Genomic DNA, 22,730 nt, shown 5'->3' with positions numbered 1-22,730 from the left:
AATTGATACTTTTTCAAAATCTTTTTATTATTGTATTCCACGTCGTCGGATATAATTACACGAATCATCATCATTATTTTATACGTAATAATTCATGATATTTAGCATAATATGTTATGTGTCTTATATGTTGATGTGGGTACCTTCTTATCGTTTAAATCGCTTATCATTTCGAAACTAAATATTATGCAAGTGTATGTACCAAAAAATGTAATCCTTTTTTTTGATCTTTTTTAAAGTTTGCGTTAATATAGCGAAATATTTTTGATAAGCAAGTATTCAATAATGCAACTTATCGACTTTTTTTGCAATGATAAATAGCTTATCAAGCTTATCCTCCTCCTCGACTATTTTTTTGTTAATGTTTTCATTTCGTATATAATTCAACCCTGTTTTAGGCACTATAGCAAGTAATCGTCTTATCTTCATTTAAGCATCGTAATCCTAACGCGGTTGATAATTTTATATGTGTTTTAGACTTTTTAGGTGATTTTTTATGTGTAATTTGCTTAGGATTGAATTGAACATACAGAAAAAATTCCTACTTCTAATTTCTATCTACTTGTTATTTTTTTCTCCTACGAGTATATAAGATATCGCCCTGAGCTATAAATAACTATGTACCTGCTTGGTCATTATTATGCAAATTTACTTGTGTAATACTATATAATATTCGATATCTAACGATAAGCAGCTAAATTCTAGAGAAATTTATGTTAAATTTCCCGAAATAATGGCCGTTTTTTAATTATTATTTATGCTGGTTCATTTTAATATGATGCATATTTTCCTGTTTGTTAGGAACCTTTATAAATGAATCAATTAATAAGAAATATTTCCGATTTAGGAAAATCAAACTAGATAAAAAAACGGGAAATCGAATAAAATTTCGATAACTTTAAATCCTAGAAAAATCATTTTGATTAAGGGAACCCATAAAAAATAAGTTTTTTTTTCAAACAAGAGAATTTTTTTCTTAAATTTTTGCAAATTTAATTTTGAGCTTTCTGCTTTTTTTAATCATGTTGCGACATTTAATATGTATTTATCGAGAGTTCAGAATCAAGGATCAACTCTGACTACTGAACACAACGTGGACATCAATCATGCGGTAAGAAGTAAAGTAATAAGAATGCTGAACTGCGCATGTCTTAATTAATTAATCATAATTAAGCATAATAATTAACTTGTATAACAAATCGGACTGAAAAAAGGACAAAAAATTAGTAAATAATATTCCAAGTGAATGAATAATATTTTTTGTTTGTTAATCGACTTTTTTTCTCTACTAATTGATCGCTTATCATCATCCTTCTCCTTATCATCAATATTTAAAAAGAAATATTATCATTTTATAGCGATATTACAACACAGCGATTCAATCGAACATGAATCACAGAACGAACACCATTAATGGCAAAAAAGAATAAAAGAAATCCAATATGTAAAGACAAATTAGTATGCAAAACTTAAAATACAAGTACATTAATTAATAACTCCGTAAGTAAGTAAGGAAATTGTAGAATTGGTATGTTTTTGGTTGATATCATAAATATATTAAAAATCGATTATAGTGTAAGGCAAGATGTGAAGAAGATCTCCTTTAAACGACTCAACTGCCACGACCTCTTGCCATTCTTTGAAGAGACCGTCCTTATCCAGATTTCCGTTCAGGTTGCCGATTTTCTCGAGGTGGAGACGCTCCACTTCGGAGTCGTCGATCTCTCTCGGAGCAGGAGCATCAGCTTCCGGTTGTTCTTGGTCTTCTGCTTGTTCGGATGTATCCATTTCGTCAATTGTTTGAGGTAGAGTGGTGCTAGATACCACGATTTGTGGGATAGTTGATGGGTCGTCGGGACCGGAAGTGTCTTCAATTTTGGGTGAAACGTCCACAAAATCGTCTTCATCTTCACTGTCGCCCCAATCGATTTTACTGGCGATGAGAGGAGGTGCAGCTTCAGCAATGTTATTCTTAATATTTTCAGCGTTACTTTCATTGGTTGAAGTCAGACTTGTAGCATTTTCAGTCTCTATTTCAGGTTTGGATTTAGCTTCCTCGTCTTCAGAGGGAACGTCGAATTTGAAGTTTTTTAGTTCCTCTAAAGTCTGAGGGTCGATGGGGGGCAGGCGGGAGAGGATTTCGGACTCTGTCGGAAACGAAATCGTTGTGGTGGCGTTGTTTTCCCCGCGATTCTTCTTTTTGTCGCGTTTCCGCTTCTTTTTGGAGTCCAGGGGCTCATCCGCGGTGGGGGGAATTACTGGGGGTGGAGGAGGGGTTGGTTCGTGAGGAAGCAAGGAAATCTCATTCCTCTGACGTTCTATTTGTTTGTTCTGAGAGTGTAGATATTCCTTGACAAAGTCACTTTTCATGACGGGATCGTCTCTACTTAAAGCTGCGGTGATGTGAGGTTTGGGAATAGGTTTTCGCTCAAGTGGGGGTGGTGGTGGGACGGGAGAAATGTCGGGGGTGGGAGGAAAGCGGTGGTCGTCATCGAATATTTCCATCGAGAGGCGATGCACGGTCCGAACCATGCTTTCTTGCTTGGCCTGAGCGATTTGCTTGTGGATGCGTAAAGTTTGAGCTGAAAGCAAAGATACAAATTTTCAGAGTTTGATAACATTTTTGTATAGAACAATGGGCAAAATATGTCTTAAAATTTCTTATTTTGAGCTCCGTTCTTCCCAGGGTATGGATTTTCGGGGGTGTTACACCCAGAAAAATACGATAATCTACGTGGAAAATACAATTGTCTCACGAAAATATAGGTTTTGTGAAGAAATTAGCCTTTTATCGCTGTCAAAATGCATTGTTTTCACGATATTTTTAAATAAAGTATTTTAACAGTGATAAAAATTTTAATTTCTTCGTAAAACCTGTCTTTTCGACTGACTGTTGCCTTCTCCACGTAGATTTTCGTCTTTTTGTGGTGTAACACCCCCCGGAAATCCAAACCCTAGGAAGAACGGAGCTCAAAATACTGCATTTTGACAAACCAAGCAGTACTTAAAATGATTTAAAAAAATTACCATCCATCTCATTCGTTTTCTGCTTCTTTTTCCTCCCCCTTTTCTGCACGGGGGCCACCACTTCGGCTACCACGTTAACTTGAGGTTGATCATTGACATTGTTAGCACCATGATCTACAGCACTCCCTTCATTTTCCGGAATGGAGGAAAACAACGAAGGTTTATTATCATCTTGACCACAGAGTAAGGTTTCGGATGCGGATTCGCCTTCTCCGCCCGACATGGCGGGTGAGGTGAGGGCCGAGTCGCCCAGGATGATGCTGGCCGGACTCGGCGCTCCCGACAGGACGGCGGACGACGACATGTTGCTGACCGCTTTGGACGAGGAGCCATCACTGTTGTCGCTAGCACGCGAGGTCATCGAGTCTTTACTGAGGTCGTCGAGCAGCGCGAGGGAGGGGTCGTCCAGCGTACCCTCAAATATCCCACCGTTCGCGATTCCATGTCGAGCCTTCTTCGAGGGAGGACCAGCACTGGAAATTTGATGAGAAAAATATTAATACCAATTTTCAGAAATTTTAAGAGTGTAATTATTTTCAAAATTATTTTCAGACGGTTAAAAAGCTCAATTGTAGCCCACACATAGTTTCAGGACACAAAGTATAAGTCAATCATCACACAAGGACGAGAAACTGCAGGACAATAATTGCTAGCCACACGTAAATACGTACATAAATTCAAGCAACAATTCAGAAAATTAGTACACAAAAAAAACATACACTGTTAGAAATCTGATATAGTCAGGCAGATATTGATTTCTCGGTATTAAAGTTGCTACCGCTTGGTATAAAAATTGTACCAGTACGTAAAAATTAGCTACTGATATGGTAAAAGTTTTAATACCGAGCTATTACTACAGGGTATTACTTATCAATCCAACTTTTGTAGAGTCATATTAAAATACCGGATTTATAAGAGTGTACAATTCGTAAAAACATGCAACACAAAACATTACAAAAAGTCACAAAACAACAAACCTACATTTTTTATAAGCAATTATGGTTCTAAAGTTTCTAAAAACGAAACAATTCACTCCTTGCCAAAAAAATGACTTACTTCATCCTTTCAGCTCCATCTTCTATTCTCAACCGTTTATTAGCTGCATTTGTTCTAGAGAACGAACCAACAACGGAAATCATCAGTAGAGAGGGAACAACGAAATGGTAATAAAATTTCTGTGAAATTTTTAATCTCAAAACGGTTCAATACCTCGCCACGACCTCGACATTGGGCGCGTAGCTATTCGTGCTGGTCATCATCTTATTGGTATTGTTATTGTTGTTAAGTGGCGAGGAGCTGATGATTGGTCCACAGGAGGGAGATTTTGCTTTGTTACCAAACTGTGAAGGAGAACTGACTCGTAGACTAGGTGAGGATGAATGCAGCCGTGGCGACGATACGGCGGCGACGACGGCGGAAGGTATGGACGATCGACCGACTTGCTGTTGCTGCTGACCATTTCGGTTATTATTGTTGCTCGTGAGGTTGTTGAGAATGCGGGGGCTGAGGCTGTTCGAGTTGTGCAGGGCGTTCGGACTGATTCTGGACGCCGTCATTAACTGGGGGCTTGAAGAGTTCGAGTTGTATCCGCCGATTGATCGGAGGTGGCCGCCAGGAACGTGCAGTCCGTCCGAGTTGCCGTTCACGGGTCGCCCTCCGCCCCCACCGCCAGACTGTTGCTGCTCGTTGACGAGGACGGCGTCGCGCCATTTCTTCACTAAGTTCTTGGCCCGCTTCGCTAGCTTTTCGTCGTTGATACGTTTCCGAAATACGTTGATGGTCTTGCCAAGTCTGGTAGTCTGGAAATACAAAAATTTGAATTAAATTCCTCATTAACTTTAAGCCGTTTCATAATTTAATTTGATTTTTTTTATTATACCTCAAGCAATTCCTTTGTAACTGGTAATTGTTCCAGGGTCTCGAGGACCTCAATAATTGCGCCCATATCCTTAACCTGGAAAGATACAGAAAGAACGTCATTAATAATTAGAAATTTGAACATATTTTCGCATAATAGGTTTCATAGTGTTTCAAAATTAATGGAAAATTTCATAAAATCATCACCTCATCATTATTTTAACAGGTTGTGTCAACAATTCCACTCTACTAACAAACATTGCTGGTGCCCTTGCCGTAATTTACACAAAAATACCAACAAACAATTCCTTCTTCCTACACATATCCTATTTAGAATCGTAATAATAAGAACAATAATAACAGCCTGGGAACTGGAAATTCACTGATATTTCGTCCATCAAAACAACAACGCCAAGTGCAGCAACAAGTGATGCTATGCATACATACACGTGCAGTGAGAATGACGCAAAAAGCACAGTTTAACAGACTCAAACCAAACATCACTCTGTAAGAAGATGGATGAGTGGATGGATGGATGGATGGATAACCTTGTCACAAAAATGTATGAATCCAAAGTTCATAAATATATGAATGCGACGCGACTTAATATCCTCCTCATGTCACTCACTCAATATCGCTTCTTCCTCTCTTATTTATTAAGAAATGATCAAACGAATCCTGTCGATTTGTGATGTGTATGAAAGATACCAATCAATTGTAAAAATAGACTTCAATCCAAATCCGGCAATTTTCTTGTTCCCTTTATGATTCCTAATAATCCCTGAATAATGAAAAGAAGATGATTATGATGAAAGGGCACCGTTTCAATATATTTTTCTTCTTCTTCTTTTCTTCGCAATTAGGCAGGCACACAGAACAGTTTGGCTCAGAAATAGCGGATGTGTCATGTACATGTACCTACCTAAAACATGAAATCTATCCCAAAATCTCGACTTGCACTCTCATTAAGAAGGAGTCACCACCAACCAAGCCACCCAAACTCCCAACATTTCCAGGAATAGATCAAGGAAAGTAGTTCAACGACAATGATAACGTGTGCAAGCTCCAAAAAGTCGTCGGAAAAGCTAAAAACAAGCATTTTTCCCCATATCTATTTCGACAACGACGAACGACTTTCTCCACAACGCCACGAGCAACGCATTATTCTTTACTTTACCCAAACCCACCCAATAAATCGTCATCTGTCAATTCAATGAGCCAACCAAACCAACCCGTGTGTGTACCTTCTTTCTCTGCTATTGCCCTCTTCTTTTCATAATTACGGAAAAACAAAAGTCAAGCCCACATGCCGGGCATTATGTTTAACAGCGCGTGTGCATCTCTGGCTACCCGGATGTACATACATATGCAACCTACCCGAAAATAGTTCAATCCTCACCACCACCACGTTGACTTTGTTCAGTAAAATAACATTGTCAACACCCACGAGCTAACCTTTCGTCGTAGAAAAACGTTCCTTCAACCTGACATGAAATCGATACCGCGAAAGAAAGGCGGAGCTCGCTCGTGGGGGTGTGGGGACACGACGAGGAAAGAAAGCAATAATCAGGGACCAGACAGTGAGTCCTTGCTGCTACCCTTAATAATAACAGTCCCCTGCATTTCTCTCACCAACCTCGGCACCAACTTTTATCGACCAGCTTCACCAGAGCTCTTGTCTCTTCGACCCGAATTTCTAATACCCGTCTCTCTCTCCTCACAACTACGGAGAACGGAGACCAGCTTTAGTTTGGGATGGCATTTCTTCCACGGAACGAAATTACAGACCAGACCAGCCCGACAAGCCTGCCACCACCAGGATACCTAACCTCGCAGGGAAAGTCCGTCTCCTCTCTGGCTCCTCCATTACGTGGAGAACCCATCTAATAACTTACTACTGCACCAGGTCCACTGCTTCTTCGCCAATTTCAAGGTAATTTTAAAATTTTCAAGTTTTCCCTATTTTACCCTATTTTCCCACCGAGACACGCCCATTTTTTAAGGGGAACTTTCTTGAAGAGAAAGTTACTTTAAAATTGTGTTTTAAACGGTCATTTTTTACGGAAAAGTCGTCATCTTTAGAGTGGAAAGGTTAAAATATAAAGAATTTCGAAATTCTGGGGACGATTTTGTACAGAAAAATCGAGTTAACAATAGCTTTAGTGAGTGCGATTCAATATGGTGGTGGTGGAAGAAGAGAGGAGCCATTTTGTCGTCCCGTGACAATGGATCGATATTCTGCTTTCTCCTCGAGAGAAAAAAAACTTAACCCATCGTGTATAAGATAAGTACAAAATCTAGTAGTTATCATCCCGTGTCGAAAAATTGACCCAAATTTTCATCAATATTTTGTCTACCGGAGAATAATACACAAGTGTTTCTAAACAAACAGAATGTCTGTCTGGTTCAAAATAATAATCCCATTCCCATTATTATTTACTAGGAACTAAACTAAACTAAACTAAACTGCATTTAAATAAATAATAACTTTTCTTGTTGTTGTAAATGTCGAGCTTTCGTATGATTAGTTTAGTACCTATTGAAATCGAGGTCGCTCTCCTCGTCCTACATCCATCCAACCAGCCAAAATCAGTTTATATAGACTTCTCCACCGCAGTATAATATTTTTCAACTAACCCAAATTAATTTCTACGTATGTAAATACGTATAGCATTTACCGATTATTTAACTAACTTTTCATTGTTATTTAGCATTAGTTAGTTAACAAATTTGTCAATCCGCTTTACGATGCATTCTTGCAAAAATTTTATATCCAGCCAGCGAATAAGTTAAATACCATTTACTAATTGAACTGTTATTCTTACAAAATACGAATTTCAACACCCACAAAAACATTACACCATCCACCATCATCCTTGAAGTAAAGGTTAGATAAAGGATATTTTGCCTTGTTACGCTGCTAGCTACATAAAAGTGACGTTGTTATATAGGAGGAAAAGGCATATAAAAAAGTGGTCGAGGGGGAAGATCTCTCTTTTTGTATGTATCTCTATCTGTATATTTTATAACAACGCCAAGGTTGGTTAGGATTTGGTTTCGATGGTTGGGAAATTTTACCAGAGTTGGATGTTAGTCCGCTTTCAGCATCATTCAACGTAGTCAGGTTCGTACAACGGTTATCTGTATGACGATGATGACTACGAACGAAGGTCTGCTGCTGAAGCGTATTTATTTAACCACGTTTAAAGTAGTGGAAAGATAGGAGAGTAAAATATATGAAGGAAGAATTAGTTTTACTTGGTGGCTGGTTCGCCTGTCTGTTCTGTGCACTGCTCGTCGTGTTCCTTTTTCCTAAATAACGTTCGTTCGTTTCATGTGACTCAGCCTCTTTAATCAGTCAGCGACGTTAATTTTTGTAGTTTTTAATAATATTTAAACTTAAAGAAAGAAAGAAACTGGTGGAGGTGGTGGAATTGGGATTTGATGGTGCCTTGTTTTTGTGGGTGAGTTTTTTTTTCATTTTCAAAATTGAAAGATTCTATTCAGAATTGTTGAAATAGTTCGGTAAAATTCCAACGAGTGAAAGTTGTTAAAGAAAGAGGAGAAAGTTTTTATGAGAGTTAAAGTAAAAAGAAGTAGGAGATCAATAGCCAATAAGTCGTAAATTTTCATTTTATAATAATGAGTCATGTTTTTATTCTTTTAAATTAATCGAGGAGAAAGATTTCCATAATTATTTCCATCATTTTGGATTTTAGATTCGTGTACAAAATTAGTTTAGTAAATATGCCATGATTATATGAGAGGTCAGCTGTTTTGATTTCACATTCACATAAAAATTGGTGCTCGGAGGAGGATGAAGAAGATTTAGATTTATAGAAGAAGAAGGCGCATATTTATCATTATTAATTATTTAATTGCTTACATGATAGCTATCGTCGACAGCGTCAATTAACCTTTGTGTCAGGATCACAGGCGACTGCTGCATGAGGCCGGGGGTCGTTTTGCCTTTAACCTGCAGCAGCAGGCCAGCAGATGACGACGACGACGACGGCGACGACGGCGGTGGAGGAAAAATTGTGCAATTTTGCCGATTTTTCTTCTCCTTCGCAGCAGTAGCTCCAATTTCTCTCAACAATTTATTATTATTATTATTGTCTCTTCTTCTCCCCAAATTAGTCGTTGTGGTCGTCGCCGTTTTAATAATAGTTAAAGTAGAAGTGTCGTCGCTTCGGGGGTGCGTATTGGGTGCCAGTTTAGCAACGTTTTTTCCTCTCCTTCTAATTTTTTCTCTACTACAAATTTTTCGATTGATTGATTTCTTTAATTAATTAATTAGTAAGTGATGAATGAATGATTGTTGTTTTTTATTTCAGAAAATAATACAGGACACAGTAAGCGAGCTCCGTGCACACACCGAGGTGAACATGGACTAGTGAGAGCCCGGTGTTGGCAGTGGCTTTCATAGTGAAGTAGAAGCAGACATGTATTCTCATCCATCCATCCTCCAACGGCACGGGAGCAGCATTGAATTCAAGAGGCAGACTGAACCCACTGCAACAAACTCGACCAAAAACTCTCAACATAACAAACGATACGAATGTCTTCAACATGTTGGTTGGTCGGCCTATCAGCCACAGCCGAGCGGTTCCCTCGCCATCAAAGCCGTAGGATTTCGCCCCCCTCGCCAACATGGGGAGAGATGCCGACTTTGTGAAGGAAATGGTGAACAGTTACGACGACGAGGTTCCGAAGCCCTGTGCGACGCAGGCGGAGGCGATTTCTTCGTCATGATGATGATGATGATGATTTTGTAGGAGAGAAGAATGATGAAATGAAATGAGAATGCTGCTTTTGGCTTGGATTTGTTGTTTGCAGGGGAGAAGGAGAATGAGTAGAGGCGTGCAAATTGTGCGAAATTTGGGAAGATTTGGGGGGAGAAAGTTGCAAATTTTGGATGAGATGGATGATTTTTTTTATTTTTGGAAAACTGCACTTTTTTAAGATTTTTTATGAAAACCAACCGATTCCGGACTGGACTTGGCACTGCGGGTTCAATTACACAAAAACTATTGCTCTGCTTTCACCACGAAACTTTCACTCTGGATTTTGCTCAGAATTGCGAATGAGGTACCGTTTTTTGACGGATCTTTACGACTACCACGTGTTTAATGTGTATTCCTTCCTGTCAACTGGTTAGGGAATCGTATGCATGTATACCAACCAGATAACTATATAAAAAGTGTTGCACCACTTGCCCCACCAGACCAGCAGCGTTGTTAGCGTTGTATTTTGTATACAGCAGATGGATGGATGACTTCAACGTTGAAGCGATGCGATGGATGATCGAGGGAGAGTTTGAGAGAAGAACTGGCCTCGACTCTGTTCGACGATTACACGAACGAGTTGTTGGATTGCTTAGAGAAGAACTGCGTTGTTTGGATGTTGAATTTCAAATTTTTGGTTGGCTAGCTAGCTAAATCTGTTTTGTAAGAGGATGGATTGGATATTATTTCGTCGTCGAACCGAACCCCTGGCTTTTCATGAGTGCTTTTCTTATGGAAAGAGGTCGAGGGGATGATTATATGTGTGTACCTATAGGAAATTATGGCTATGTGTATCAATCCACGGGCTACGTAATGGGGAAGGGGACCATAATACCAACTAAGCAATTTAGAAAAGTAGTGTTGAGCAATATGTAATAAGGATATGAGATGAGATGGTCCCATGTAAAGAGCTTAATTTAGATGGGCACGCTATACGTTACCAGTGGCCGCGGAAGGACAATGTCCCCACGGTTGTGCGATGTCGGCATCATCTCCCCATCTTATATAAACCACTCCCTCCTCTTATCATACAATGGTAATTTAATGTCCCCACGGCTTCCGCGGCCACTGCAGGTTACAGAATTTGTATGTCTGTTCTGCCGTATTATATGAAAAGAATTGGTATACTGGCAGCGGAATTATTTGCATGGATTGAAATACCTACATAAGTATGAAGAGTGAATTGCGTAGCACTAGGCTAGACTTTGGTAGAATGGATGGAATTGTATTATGTGCAAAAATAATATGTACGAGAAGAGTATATTTGCAAAAGCGACCATATGGTGCACTTTGTGGTGGAAAAATTTCGAAAAATTTTGGGGAAATTTTATGCTAAAAGTATAAAAATGTGTGACTCAAAAATTAATGGGATGTTTAAATGAAGCTCACATTTGGAATGGTAAAATTTAGCCGAATTTTTAAGAAAATTTGAGTGAAAATAATAAAATGTCCATTGCACTGTAATATTTAGCCTTTTTCAGATTTAAAAATTATTTCGGAAATCGTTCCAAGTTTTATGAATATCTCAGAGAATGTACTAGTGACACACCGATTCAATCTTCAAAATTTTCCCGATATATATTCCTATTTTCGTTTAATTACACTTTCGTCGCCGTAATTCCTCAAAAAAATTACATTCATGATTAATCATGCCTATTGAAATTTTGTTCGTACTGGAATATATTTCCGACTGAAAAATTATCTTTTCGATGAAATCATTTGAAATCTTACATAAATATGTGGAATTTGATCTGGAAAATTTAATTTTATCATAATTTAATTTTTTCTTAATTCCACTTTCGTCGCCGTAATCCCTCAAAAAGATTATTATTTTTACCCGTGTCAATTATTCTGCTGTAAATATTTCCTAAAACTCTAAATTTTCGAAGGCTCAGGCATATCATCATCATTACCACGCCTGGCTGGGAAGTTAAGTTAAGTTAAATAAGTTGGCAGGCAAAAATATTTAAAAAAGCAGTGGTGGCAGGCAGTGAGCAGAATAAGGCCATGCCACCAACCTTTAGTTCATTCTCCCTTTAGCTGCACATGCATGCATTTTTAGCAGATATTTCACTTTACCAGACCAAACCAAACCAACGATTCCTCCAACACGTCGCCCATACTTAAATATGTATAACCGTACTTGCAACATCTTTTTTCCACCCTGTTGCTTGCTGGCACTGCATTTCTGTCTCTTTCCAGTGGCCGCGGAAGGTGTGGGGACATGTGGGGACATTAACATTGTAGGATAGGGGAGGGAGGGGTTTATATAAAATGAGGAGATGATGCGGACATCGAATAACCGTGGGGACATTGTCCCTCTGTCCCCTAAAACTTCCGCGGCCACTGCAGTATGTACTTAAACCAAGCTAAACTGAACTGAACCTACAAAGAGACGTGGATGCGGATTGGATTGGATCGCATTCTATGAAAAAAAAGAACTAGCAAAGTTTCAACAAAAGTCTGAGAACATGAGCTGAATAAGTCAAAAGCAGAAGCAGACCAAAAACCGGTAAGGATTTTGTATGAAAAAAAAGAAGAACAAAGGTTGATCCCTAGACGAAAAAAAATTATGATTTCAATGAAGTGAAGATTCCTTCAGCTTTAAGACGACGACGACGACGACTTTCTTTTTTAGTGCCCTTTACGTTTACTATGTGTCAAAAAAAAGGTTCAATATTGTGTAAAGCTGACAAAATTATTACATTTGGGACAAGTTCTATAAATGGGTCTTTTTCTTGGAATGGAAATTTGGGAATTTTATCAAAGTACAAAATGACTTATTACCTTATGTACAAAAATGCTTATAAATGGGTCGTCTCCTTTTCTTGGAAACCCACTTTGGGAATTTTATCAAGATTAGGGAAATACGTGGAGTAAAAGTACCCATGTTTTAAGCCGTAGTTTACATAAATGCAAAGCTAACACGGTCCTTTAAGCCAAAATGGATCACTTTTTGCCGTTGTTACTGGGATGAATTCTTTAACCTCATTTCGCTTCATTCTGCATTTTTCGAGCTCACTTGAACACACCGTTTCGTACTTACTTACATGTACTTCATGGGGTTGAGGAGGTTTCAATTCAAGGAAACCACCCAGTGCGATTTCTGTTCACGTAATAATATACGTACCCAAAGTACCAGCATTTAGGTGAAATTGTACTCCTTGACTGCACTACAATTTTACGCGTGTAATACAAGAGCGTGTGAATGAATTTCATAAATATCGAGTTTTAAAAAAATTACAATTTCCACCAGCAGAATTTCCCATTACGAATAAGATTGTACAAAATGTACATAAACCACTGCTTGGCTTGAAGAGCTTGTAATAATTGATGAATTTCATATCGAGTTTTAAACAAAAATTACAATTTCCATACTATTATTTAATGCTTTTAAAGCTTTTCCCATTATGAAGATTGTACAAACTTAGGTTAGCGTATGTACAGACCCCGTTACTTGGCTTGAAGAGCACGTAACAGATAATGAGTGCATAATAATTATAAGAATTTGAAAGTTGCACTTTATTGCAGTGTCAGTTAGTTAGTTGGCATTGCATTATGGTGGTGAATGAAATGAAATGAATTATGTATTTATGATGACGAACTCAGCCAGACTGCACTGCATATAACTTAACATTACTTGCATATGAATGAATGCATTCAAAAGTCCAACATTTTAAGAGAGGAAATGAGCTCTACTAACTAACTAAACTGGCAAAGACTGTGTGTATTGCTTGGTTAATTTTCTACCTGTTGAATGTTACATGCCTCACGAAATTCCAACTGCTTGCACAGCTTTTTTGGCTGGTTTAGCATTACCTTCGATGTGTTGCATGGTTCAGGGAATTCTCATATTTGAGCCGGCATCGTTACAGGATTGAGCAGAATTGTGAAGCTGTAAAGCAAACGGAGTTTAGCAGTGTTGTAGGAATCTCGTCATTTTACGTGGCAAATAATACTGGCGAGGCGAGCTGGTTACAGGAACTTGTCTCAAAATGTCGGCTTTACGGGATAAGTTCCTGTAACAGACAGAAAAAATGGATTTGTGATTCACAAATTGTGAATGTGATGCGGTGGCGTTGTTGGTTGTTGGTGTAATGTTTTTGGGATAATATTGCAGGAAATGGTACAAATTGGGGGCAGGATGGTTCACATAAGAGAGGAAAAATGTGTATGATGGATAGATGTGTAAATGTTGATTTTAGGATGAAATTGAGCTCATCTGGATGTAATCTGGAGTCAAATAAATTTTGAAATGTGTCAAATTTCGTATGCATTATTTTTAAAGAACTTAAGATTTTTGATTTCGCAGTTTGTCATAATTTTTAGTGGATATGGATAGATGAAAGGTAGCGATATTTTTGCCAAAACTGAAATAAATACAAATCGGAAAATCTCAAATTTTGTATGCTTTATTTTTCATTTTTAACACTTTGCTATTTTCGTCTTCGAACATTGTCACAATTTTTAGTGAGAGAAAGCTTGCGATTATTAAAATTCGTTGAATTAAATTTCAACGAATTTTTGCCAAAAATGAATCAAATACAGTTAAAACTGAAGCAAATTTTGTATACTTTATTTCTCGTGATTTTAACACTTCGCTATTTTCATGCTTGCAATTTGTCATAATTTTCAGTGAGTGAAAGCATGCAAACTTTTTGACAAAAGTGAAATAAACTTTGAAAATGTCTCTAATTTTGTAATTTTTATTTTTCATGATTTTGACATATCGTTATATTGGTTTTCGCACTTTGACGTAATTTCTAGCGAGTGAAAGCATAGGTATTTTTGGCAAAAGTGAAACAAGTCAATTTTAAAATGTCTCAAATTTCGAATCCTGTATTTCTCATGATTCTAACATTTCGCTATTTTCATGCTCGCAATTTACCATAATTTTTAGTGAGTGAAAGCACACAGCATTTTTGATAAAAGTGAAACAAATAAGTTTCAAAATGTCTTAAATTTCAGATTCTATGTTTCTCATACTTTTAACATGTTAACTTTTTCGTGTTCACATTTTGTCGCAATTTTTAGTAAGAGAAAGCGCAGCACATAATATTTTTGCCAAAAGTGAAAGCATTGCATTGCGTTGCAGCGAGAGTTGGTGGTGGTGGTGGTGGAAAGAGGAGCACGTGAATCTCAGTCAGCGGTAGCACTTCACTTTGCTCGAAATAAATAACAAAACTCAATTTGTGTAAACTTACTGCAAAATTGTAGTGCAACTTTCACTCAAGTTTGATAAGTCACTTATCTCTTGTAGACTTTGACCTTTTGGAGTGAAGTGAAATCAAGATGACTTAAATTTTATTGTCCATTTTTTTCGTCATCCTCGTGATTCTTGTCTTGTGACGACGTAGGAAAAAGTTGCTGTGAATTTTTTTTTGCAAATCCTACATCTGTACCTGAATAGCTGAGAGAATGTGGGCAACAAGTCAGTTGATTCGTCAATATGGGACGAAAGTCGTGGCGACTGCGACAGTTAAGGGGGTCAAAAGTGGAAAGAGACTTATTCCTACAAGGGCTGCCTTAACTTTGGTAAGAAAAGATAAAAGAAATTGTGAAAAAATCGTAATTTTGAATTGGATTTTTTAAAATTTAGACACCGTCAGCAATCAGCAGGATTAAGTCGTTGCTAAAAGAAAAACCAGAATCGGTACTTGTCCAAAAATAAATTGATTTGTACAATTGTTTAGATTTTAATTGAATTTTATGATTATTTTATTTGATTTTATAATTGTTTTGTGCAGATTGGTCTTAAAATTGGGGTCAGGCAAAGGGGGTGCAACGGACTGAGCTATACGTTGGAGTATGCCGAAAAGAAGACAGCGATGGATGAAGAAGTTGTGCAAGATGGTGTGTTAATACATCTTAATAAATATTCTGAAAATTTGCATAATTAAATGTGTTCTAATTGTTCTCAGGTGTCCGTGTCCTAATTGATCAGAAGGCTCAATTGACCCTGCTTGGAACAGAAATGGACTTTCAAGAAGGTCAACTCGCCTCAGAATTTGTATTTAATAACCCAAACATAAAAGGAACGTGTGGGTGTGGCGAAAGTTTCTCTATTTAGCAGGCTGTTTTAAAAGATAAGTACTAATCGATCGCAACTCGGCGTACTTAAGTTAGTAGTGGACAAAAAAATCTCAAATTGTTTTCGTGAAAGATTTATAAAAAGAGCTACATATTACATATTATGCAAATAACACTTCGTCATGTTAAATTTCTAGTCGACTCTTGCAATAATAAAATCGTATATTTTATTTTCCATAATTTCTGGTTAATTCCATATAAAAACGAACTTTCCGATGATCGCACATTATCATATAATGTATCATATTCTGCATTTCCCATGAATTTCTTAACAAAATCTCATAAAATCCAATATACGGAGACTTGGTGAAAAAATACGAAGACGTTTTTGATTTTATTTAGAGAGCTTTCGCGTATGAATATTTCTCTATTTCATTTATAATTCTGCTTAAAATTGCTAATTTGTCTGTAGAATTTTGCAGTTTTCGACATAAATAGAATTTGTACATAGAGTCAATTCTGCTAAAAATTAGTTGATGCATATGAGACAGGCTGAAAATTACTCATTTTCAAGATATTTCATAAAGACTATAGAAATTTTGTAGGTACAAAATCTCGCACAATTTGAGATCAAAATTTTCTGATCTTCTAAAGATGCTGCACACGCCATCTAAATCTGAACCGATATTGTTTGTTAGATAGAGAAATGCAAAAATCCGTCTCATTCTCATCTCAAGTGCAACTTTCTCTAACCGGAACATATCTCATTTATTTGGGGTCATTACTCTTCATTCATAAAATTTCCGGTACAAACTGGTACGGGAAATATAAATACGTTTCACGTTGATTGGTCGGTACAAAAAACGTTTTTAGTGACCCAAAGGGGGGCTCAAAATTTGGAAGTAAAAGTAACAGCATTATAGCCAAAAAATCGTGTCAGAACCTGTTCAGTTGACGAGAAGGCGGCAAAGCGACGAGTCCTTTCCTTTCTTTCTCCGGCTTACTCGGCGCCCAAACTTGGATTTTCTCGCGTCATTAATTACGAAAAAATTAAATAATAGTTAAAAATTTTGAAGTTTTTTTCGAAAAAAATAACAAGTATCTATTATAACTAGCAAAAGTTGCTGTTTGGAGGGATTTTTTTGTGTGTGACAGAAGATAAGGTGACAAGACGAGACTTGTTTATTTGTGTGTGACTTAATTAAATTAAATTTGGGAATTTTTTTACGTTTCTAATTTCTAACGGTCGTTTCTTCCTGTGCGGATTCCGTTTAAAAGTTGTGAAGAGTAGGGAAGTAAGGAAGCTCAAATTAACTATGGCGAAAGTTCACGTCTCGAACGTCGTTGTGCTCAATAATCCGTGTCCGTTTTATACCCCGTTTCAATTCGAAATTACGTTTGAATGTATTGAAGAGCTGAAAGAAGGTAAAAAGACGTTGTATTTAACATATTTGGAAAGAGTTGGCAGTTTGTAGTAAATTTGGAAATGTTTGTTTTATAGATTTGGAATGGAAAATAATTTACGTTGGCTCGGCAGAAAGTGAAGCGTACGATCAAGTCTTGGATACGGTGTTTGTAGGTCCTGTACCAGAGGGGAGACACATGTTTGTATTTCAGGTAAGTTCAGCGTATGCAATTGATAATTAGTGAGTCACTGAGTCGACTATTGTGGGGAAAAGTGCATCTTAAAAAATAAAAGATCTTTTTTCGTTATAGGCTGACCCACCAGACACAGGCAAAATCCCAGTCGCTGACGCTGTCGGCGTTACCGTCGTACTTTTAACGTGTTCGTACCGAGGAAAAGAATTTGTTCGAGTTGGATTTTACGTCAATAATGAATACAATGAACCAGAACTGAGGGAGGTTCCTCCTAGCTCTCCGATTTATGATAAGGTAAAAGAAATAACTAAATATAGCTCCTCAAAGTTGCAATTTTCCAATGAATCTTATCATGTTCCAGCTCGTCCGCAACATCTTGGCAACTCAACCTCGAGTAACTCGGTTCAAAATTGAATGGGACGATAAGCCCGGATCAGCTTTGACCAATGGGGCAGGACCATCTTCCGAATTGGCTCAACATGACAATGACAATTCTATCGATCAAGGAAACGACAGCAACAGCGCTCCACCTCTCATAGGAAGCTCAGCAAATAATGGGGATTCCTTTGGACGCGACCGGCTGAGCGCGGATAGCACGAGCAGCTTGATGGAACCACCCCCAACCAATTTCTTAGGAGCTAACAACAACGATTCTCTGAGCAGTCCAATGGAAGTCATTTAATTCTCTACGAATAATCGTCTCAATTAATAATTACTGAAAGCAGGATATAACATTAATTAATATCTACTACAGCAATTGTTTCATATGTATTACATTACTTTAGAGTACGTTACTCATCCAGACAGCCAGCTACATATTTAAGCCGTAGTATTTACTGTATTATTATATATTTACCAATATTTATGTATGATCCCTCAACGTATCTCAACAATACGGATAACACGACGTTTTTTTCTCTTTCGTTTTTCACATTTTCAACTGTTCGTGTCACAAGAGGAAAGCCAAATAGAGATTTATCTGCAGATCTACATTCAACTTGTAATTTATCAAATGCAGTGATAAATAAATGAAAATCAATAAAACCACGTTTTCATCCGTGACTTTACCTTTGTAATATATATGTGACTACAACTTGCAATTTTATTTTTGGATTTTGATTAGAATTATACATCAATTTCATAATTTTTTGGGTAAGGTGAAATTTTGGTTGTATTATAACGCTCGTAATTATAATCATGTCACCAGTATTCTTTTCTAAAGTAATTGTTTAGCATCTTGATATTATTTAGCACTCAAATTGAATAAGAATATTCATCCAAAAATATTTCATAAATATTTATACGTTCGTTCGTTCTCACCAAAATACAAGTTCATTTATTTAATTAGAAGGTGGTGAAAATATTGATAAGCATTAAACTATAGTACTGTCGATTCTATCGATGATGCGATTTGATTTATACTTATAACAACGTTTCATTCTCGTATATACGATAATATAATTGCGATAATTGTTAAATATCAGTCCATTCTTTTCATTTTCCCGTATAACAGGCAGAAGACATGTTCTCATTCTAACAAACAGGTAGGTAATTAATATTGGCTAGTTTTTCTAGGTAGGTTCCACAACTATGTATTGTGTCGTGTAACAGCAAGACTAATCTAAGATCTGCTTCTAAATAATTTAAGACGACATTGATGCTTCAGAAGTTGACTGATTTCTTGACCTGGTGTTAAATTCTGCCGCGGCGGCGGTTTCTTCTTCTGTTAGAAAGTTGTATTTGAAACTGATTGATCGCCGGGATAAGCCCCAAAATTGTTGTGGCTTGAGACGGCCGACCGCCTTGAATTTCCAGCCGAGATGGTTGAGACATCTTCGGCATTCAGCAATCGTCCAAGAGTATCTGGAGATGATGGAAGATAAGTATTTGCGATAACAATGCTAAGTTGATAATGGCATATCATACCCTGGAAACCAGCTCGCTTCAGTGGAACTACGCCCTCTCAAAACCACTTCCCTCTTAGTTTTGTGAACTGTCAGGGTCTCGTGGACAAATCCTTGCGGGTTGACGTACGTTCCTTGCGGTCCTTCCACCGACATTGAGAATATTTCAGTACTTTCCGCAATTGAGGTCTGGCATTTACGACAGGTAATGACTTTGCACTAAGCAAAACCAGCATTTAATTAGATAAATAATTATACATTTAAGTCTTATTAATAAAAATCAAGTATGATTACTTACTGCTCTCGAGAGTAAATCTAGCTCATATCTCAGTCTAGAGACGGGACTATCCATCTTTAAAATCCTCATGCGATGATGATCGTCCATCGTCAAGTTTTGTGCGAGCCAAAATGATAGTTCTGTAGCATCTTTGGGTATACGAGACGAATCTGTGAGCCCTTTCAGGTCAATTCGTAATTTTCGATGAATCCTCTCCACCAAAACGGATTCATCAAATTGCTCATACACGAAATATGGGAAGGGGGTAAACGCCGAGTAAAATTTCGTCATTTTCCTCTTGTCTAAAATTTCCGCTCGCATTTTCGCCAAGTCAGCATCAACCAAAGCGTCATCTTCCTTTGACGAAGAGTTACTCGATATGGACAGCAATTTAGCCAGTTTTCTAGTTGTTGGTTCATTGTTCTCTGCTCCACTTTCGTCCATGCTGACGTCTTCGTATTGGCGTTTTATTGGATACCGGTAGCGATGAGTTTGACCCAACATGACGGATTGTACCATGGGAGGTAGCCTTATCTCGGGGCGAACTCGAACCATCCCCATAAGATTGCCATCCGCTTGTCGACGAAAGCTTATAACATTGAATCGCTGACGACCTTTAGCCTTCAAGGCGAAAGTGGATAAACCCATTGGATGTCCGTTCGGGGGGTCACTTTCTTCTTGGAACTCGTAGATTTCAGCAATTGTTCCAAACGCGCCATTGTACACGGCACTTCCAGACGAGGTGTCCAACCTATTAAATAAAAACAGCGATAAAATACGTAGTTCACTAGATTTTCGAAGCTTGTTAATAATTTCTTACTCGTTGTGTACAATTCCAAACACTTTGTTGGTCCCGATACATCTTCTGATGGCATTTTGGAAAACTGCATGGAAAATGGTGAGTGGGAGGGTCTGTCCGGGAACGAGTTGAATTCCCATTACGATCAACGGGATTTCCGGCGTGGGGCCACCATCATCGAACAAGACTCGCCCCTGAAGTTCTTCCATCCCTTCGCCAAGATACTGTCGACAGGAAATTAAATTAATATCACCTTTAGTAAACTTAAAATATTATAGATTTTATTGATTAAGCTGCTACCGAATGACGACCGGGAAGCTGAAGATCGAAATCTGCCGGGGGCACGATATTTTCCTCATTTCCGATAAGAGGATTGTTTTCATCCTGCTGTTCTTGTTGATCTCCTGTAAATTATGTCAAACTTAAGTATCAAACTTATTTGAATATTTACATAATCAAGCAGATCGAGGCGAAACGTTATTCAGCCAAATATCGAAACGTATTATTATGATAAGTAAAATTCCATAAAAACTTTTTTTCCAGGGCACAAACAACGTTCAGCCTCAGTTCTAAAGTAAGTAAGAATTTCATGCGACGACGATACGAACAAAACTATTAAACTACAGCAATTTAAAGTAGATAAGTGAAAAAACTATTCTATTTTCTTAAAATTATCATCACATCGTTATCATAATTCACTGTACTTGACACTCTTCGATGAAAGAGGCGATGCCAAATTCTTCTCGGTCTGAAACGAAGGAGTCGCTCCATATTTTTTAGAAATTTTATAGTCTCTAATAACAAATAGTCACTGAGGCTGAACGTTATTATTATATTATTAAGTTCGAAATGTCTGAGAACGGTTAACAATTCTCTATCAAAAATGTTAATGATTTTAGCAGCCAGCCAAGCATATAAGTTAGCGATCAAGGCTGAAATCATTGCAGGACAAGTCCTTAAAATTTAACTGGTTCACAAAGTCATCGTCACCGTCATCCTCCTCACAAAGGATTAATTTACCATTTTCTTCCTCGTCGAAGTATCCGTCTTCCACGTTGTCCATTCCATCGTCGTCGATGTAGTCGTCGTCGTCGTCCTCGTCGAGACCATCGGGCAACGGTTCGCCATAAATGTGTCCCACGGCAAGAATTCTGTCCATCAGGGGCCACACATTTTCCATCACTTGATGAACAATTTCCTGTGCGTTAAGTCCACCTTGTTGTTCTGGAACAGCGGCAGGAGGAGGAGGAGGAACAACGGCTTGTTCTTGTTCTTCATTAATGCGAACATTTTCGGGGGGAATGTTCTCTAATTCTTCAGCCGGAATTTCTTCTTGTTCTTCTTCTCGTGATCCTGGAATAATTGGGGGTGGGGTTGGAGCATCGTCTCGAGCGTCTTCGTAATCACTCTCACTGCTGTCTTCGGACATGTTGTGGTGCTATTGATGAGGTTAAGGGTGGTATGCTTATCTTATCTCATACTTACTGATAATTAACGAGGACAACAAAATTAGTGCACTTCACACTTGTACCATGGCTAAAACACGCACCGTTCACGAGCTGTAAGTTTAACAGAGTAAAATTAATGAAACACGATAAATATAAATATACAATTTAAATTTAATTGAACAATCAAAATTAGTCGAATTTTCTCACCTCACTTTTGTTGACGAATCCGACCCCGACGTGTTTTTTTAATCTACCACGTCCAAAAATATTCCGGACCAACAACAAGTCAATTTTCACTTTGTTTACAAACAGTGTCCAAAAACAAATACGATGAATGAGGAATGAGTGGAAAGAAACTGCGTTTTAGGCTGCAAGCAAAGCAAAGTGAGACGACCTTTCTCCATTTGCACATGTGTAGCAAGTGCATCTCACTTTCCCCAATAAAAAATAACCATTTTCTCTTTGTTTCGTTGCTTTCTCTTATTTATTGTCTGTCTGCAGTCATGTAATATATTGCAAAAACTAGGGTAAGACAAAATCGTGTTATCAAATATGCTAATTATTTGCAATAAAATTATATAAATAAACGTGTTCCAGTTCGTTCCACTATATCCTTTTGACAGTTATTTATTCACAGACAGACGTAAATTTCGGTTAAACAAATGCAAAGTGACCGACACCGTATTTATTCTTACTAAATGGCACTTTATTCTCGTGTAAATAGGAATTCACCAAGTATTTTTAGGTAAAAAACTAATTAATTTGGTAAATTTATATCGGTATCAAAGGACATTTTGTTATAAACTAATTAAAATTGGTTACTGAAATCGTGCATTGTTCTTAATTTTCTTGAGACGTTCAAAAGGACAAGCACATTTCTGAAAGGAGGACACATTTTCGTCAAAGTTGATCCGTTCTAGGTCATTTTCACCCCGAATTCCTGGACATATTTTGCGACAAGGACCCCGACAAATGGTATCTTGACATAGCTCGACACAGCCT

At 37.7% G+C, this 22,730-nt stretch overlaps 4 protein-coding genes across 6 annotated transcripts; 2 read left to right on the top strand and 2 right to left on the bottom strand.

Moving 5' to 3' along the window:
- Window positions 1-6: 6 nt before the first annotated feature.
- On the bottom strand, window positions 7-10,335 carry LOC110853916 (mediator of RNA polymerase II transcription subunit 26). 2 transcript variants are annotated; one of them, XM_022102277.2, is made up of 6 exons: window positions 8,771-10,335; window positions 4,907-4,981; window positions 4,237-4,826; window positions 4,084-4,137; window positions 3,028-3,500; window positions 7-2,582 (listed from the first exon to the last, which is right to left on the bottom strand). In XM_022102277.2, exons 1-6 carry the CDS (start codon window positions 8,831-8,833, stop codon window positions 1,558-1,560), a joined length of 2,280 nt encoding a protein of 759 aa, XP_021957969.1. In that variant the 5' UTR covers window positions 8,834-10,335; the 3' UTR covers window positions 7-1,557. The 2 variants fall into 2 exon arrangements, with proteins under 2 accessions (XP_021957969.1, XP_021957970.1); XM_022102278.2 differs by lacking the exon at window positions 8,771-10,335 and adding an exon at window positions 5,092-6,714.
- A 4,463-nt stretch (window positions 10,336-14,798) lies between these two features.
- Window positions 14,799-15,941, top strand: LOC110853965 (iron-sulfur cluster assembly 1 homolog, mitochondrial). Its single transcript, XM_022102343.1, has 4 exons — window positions 14,799-15,206; window positions 15,271-15,324; window positions 15,419-15,524; window positions 15,593-15,941. The coding sequence occupies exons 1-4, from the start codon at window positions 15,090-15,092 to the stop codon at window positions 15,739-15,741; spliced, it is 426 nt and encodes a 141-aa protein (XP_021958035.1). The 5' UTR covers window positions 14,799-15,089; the 3' UTR covers window positions 15,742-15,941.
- Window positions 15,942-16,432: 491 nt separating this feature from the next.
- On the top strand, window positions 16,433-18,376 carry LOC110853731 (histone chaperone ASF1A). The gene is made up of 4 exons (XM_022102048.2): window positions 16,433-17,126; window positions 17,203-17,318; window positions 17,418-17,594; window positions 17,662-18,376. Exons 1-4 carry the CDS (start codon window positions 17,018-17,020, stop codon window positions 17,980-17,982), a joined length of 723 nt encoding a protein of 240 aa, XP_021957740.1. The 5' UTR covers window positions 16,433-17,017; the 3' UTR covers window positions 17,983-18,376.
- A 4-nt stretch (window positions 18,377-18,380) lies between these two features.
- Window positions 18,381-22,074, bottom strand: LOC110853730 (protein cereblon). Of its 2 annotated transcripts, XM_035854779.1 has the most exons (7): window positions 21,936-22,074; window positions 21,301-21,839; window positions 20,581-20,684; window positions 20,302-20,504; window positions 19,503-20,232; window positions 19,227-19,423; window positions 18,381-19,163 (listed from the first exon to the last, which is right to left on the bottom strand). In XM_035854779.1, the coding sequence occupies exons 2-7, from the start codon at window positions 21,707-21,709 to the stop codon at window positions 18,944-18,946; spliced, it is 1,863 nt and encodes a 620-aa protein (XP_035710672.1). In that variant the 5' UTR covers window positions 21,710-21,839; window positions 21,936-22,074; the 3' UTR covers window positions 18,381-18,943. The 2 variants fall into 2 exon arrangements, with proteins under 2 accessions (XP_035710672.1, XP_021957739.2); XM_022102047.2 differs by lacking the exon at window positions 21,936-22,074 and having other exon boundaries at window positions 20,985-21,434.
- Window positions 22,075-22,730: the final 656 nt, after the last annotated feature.

The sequence above is a fragment of the Folsomia candida genome, unplaced genomic scaffold (assembly GCF_002217175.1).
Source record: "Folsomia candida strain VU population unplaced genomic scaffold, ASM221717v1 Fcan01_Sc009, whole genome shotgun sequence".
In the NCBI taxonomy this organism is placed as follows: domain Eukaryota; kingdom Metazoa; phylum Arthropoda; class Collembola; order Entomobryomorpha; family Isotomidae; genus Folsomia; species Folsomia candida.
The sequence above is the reverse complement of the archived record's forward strand: the minus strand, read 5'-3'. Positions and strand labels throughout refer to the sequence as shown.

Coding starts and splice junctions, on each gene's coding strand:
- LOC110853965 (XM_022102343.1), top strand. CDS start 15,090: ATGTGGGCAACAAGTCAGTTGATTCGTCAATATGGGACGAAAGTCGTG. Junction 15,207..15,270: donor CAAGGGCTGCCTTAACTTTG/GTAAGAAAAGAT, acceptor TTTAAAATTTAG/ACACCGTCAGCAATCAGCAG. Junction 15,525..15,592: donor TGAAGAAGTTGTGCAAGATG/GTGTGTTAATAC, acceptor AATTGTTCTCAG/GTGTCCGTGTCCTAATTGAT.
- LOC110853730 (XM_035854779.1), bottom strand. CDS start 21,709: ATGTCCGAAGACAGCAGTGAGAGTGATTACGAAGACGCTCGAGACGAT. Junction 20,685..21,300: donor CTTCGACGAGGAAGAAAATG/GTAAATTAATCC, acceptor CATAATTTACAG/GAGATCAACAAGAACAGCAG. Junction 19,164..19,226: donor GAAGCGAGCTGGTTTCCAGG/GTATGATATGCC, acceptor CATCATCTCCAG/ATACTCTTGGACGATTGCTG.
- LOC110853916 (XM_022102277.2), bottom strand. CDS start 8,833: ATGCAGCAGTCGCCTGTGATCCTGACACAAAGGTTAATTGACGCTGTC. Junction 3,501..4,083: donor GATGGAGCTGAAAGGATGAA/GTAAGTCATTTT, acceptor TCAAATTTCCAG/TGCTGGTCCTCCCTCGAAGA. Junction 2,583..3,027: donor GAAAACGAATGAGATGGATG/GTAATTTTTTTA, acceptor CTTTGCTTTCAG/CTCAAACTTTACGCATCCAC.
- LOC110853731 (XM_022102048.2), top strand. CDS start 17,018: ATGGCGAAAGTTCACGTCTCGAACGTCGTTGTGCTCAATAATCCGTGT. Junction 17,319..17,417: donor GACACATGTTTGTATTTCAG/GTAAGTTCAGCG, acceptor TTTTCGTTATAG/GCTGACCCACCAGACACAGG. Junction 17,595..17,661: donor GCTCTCCGATTTATGATAAG/GTAAAAGAAATA, acceptor ATCATGTTCCAG/CTCGTCCGCAACATCTTGGC.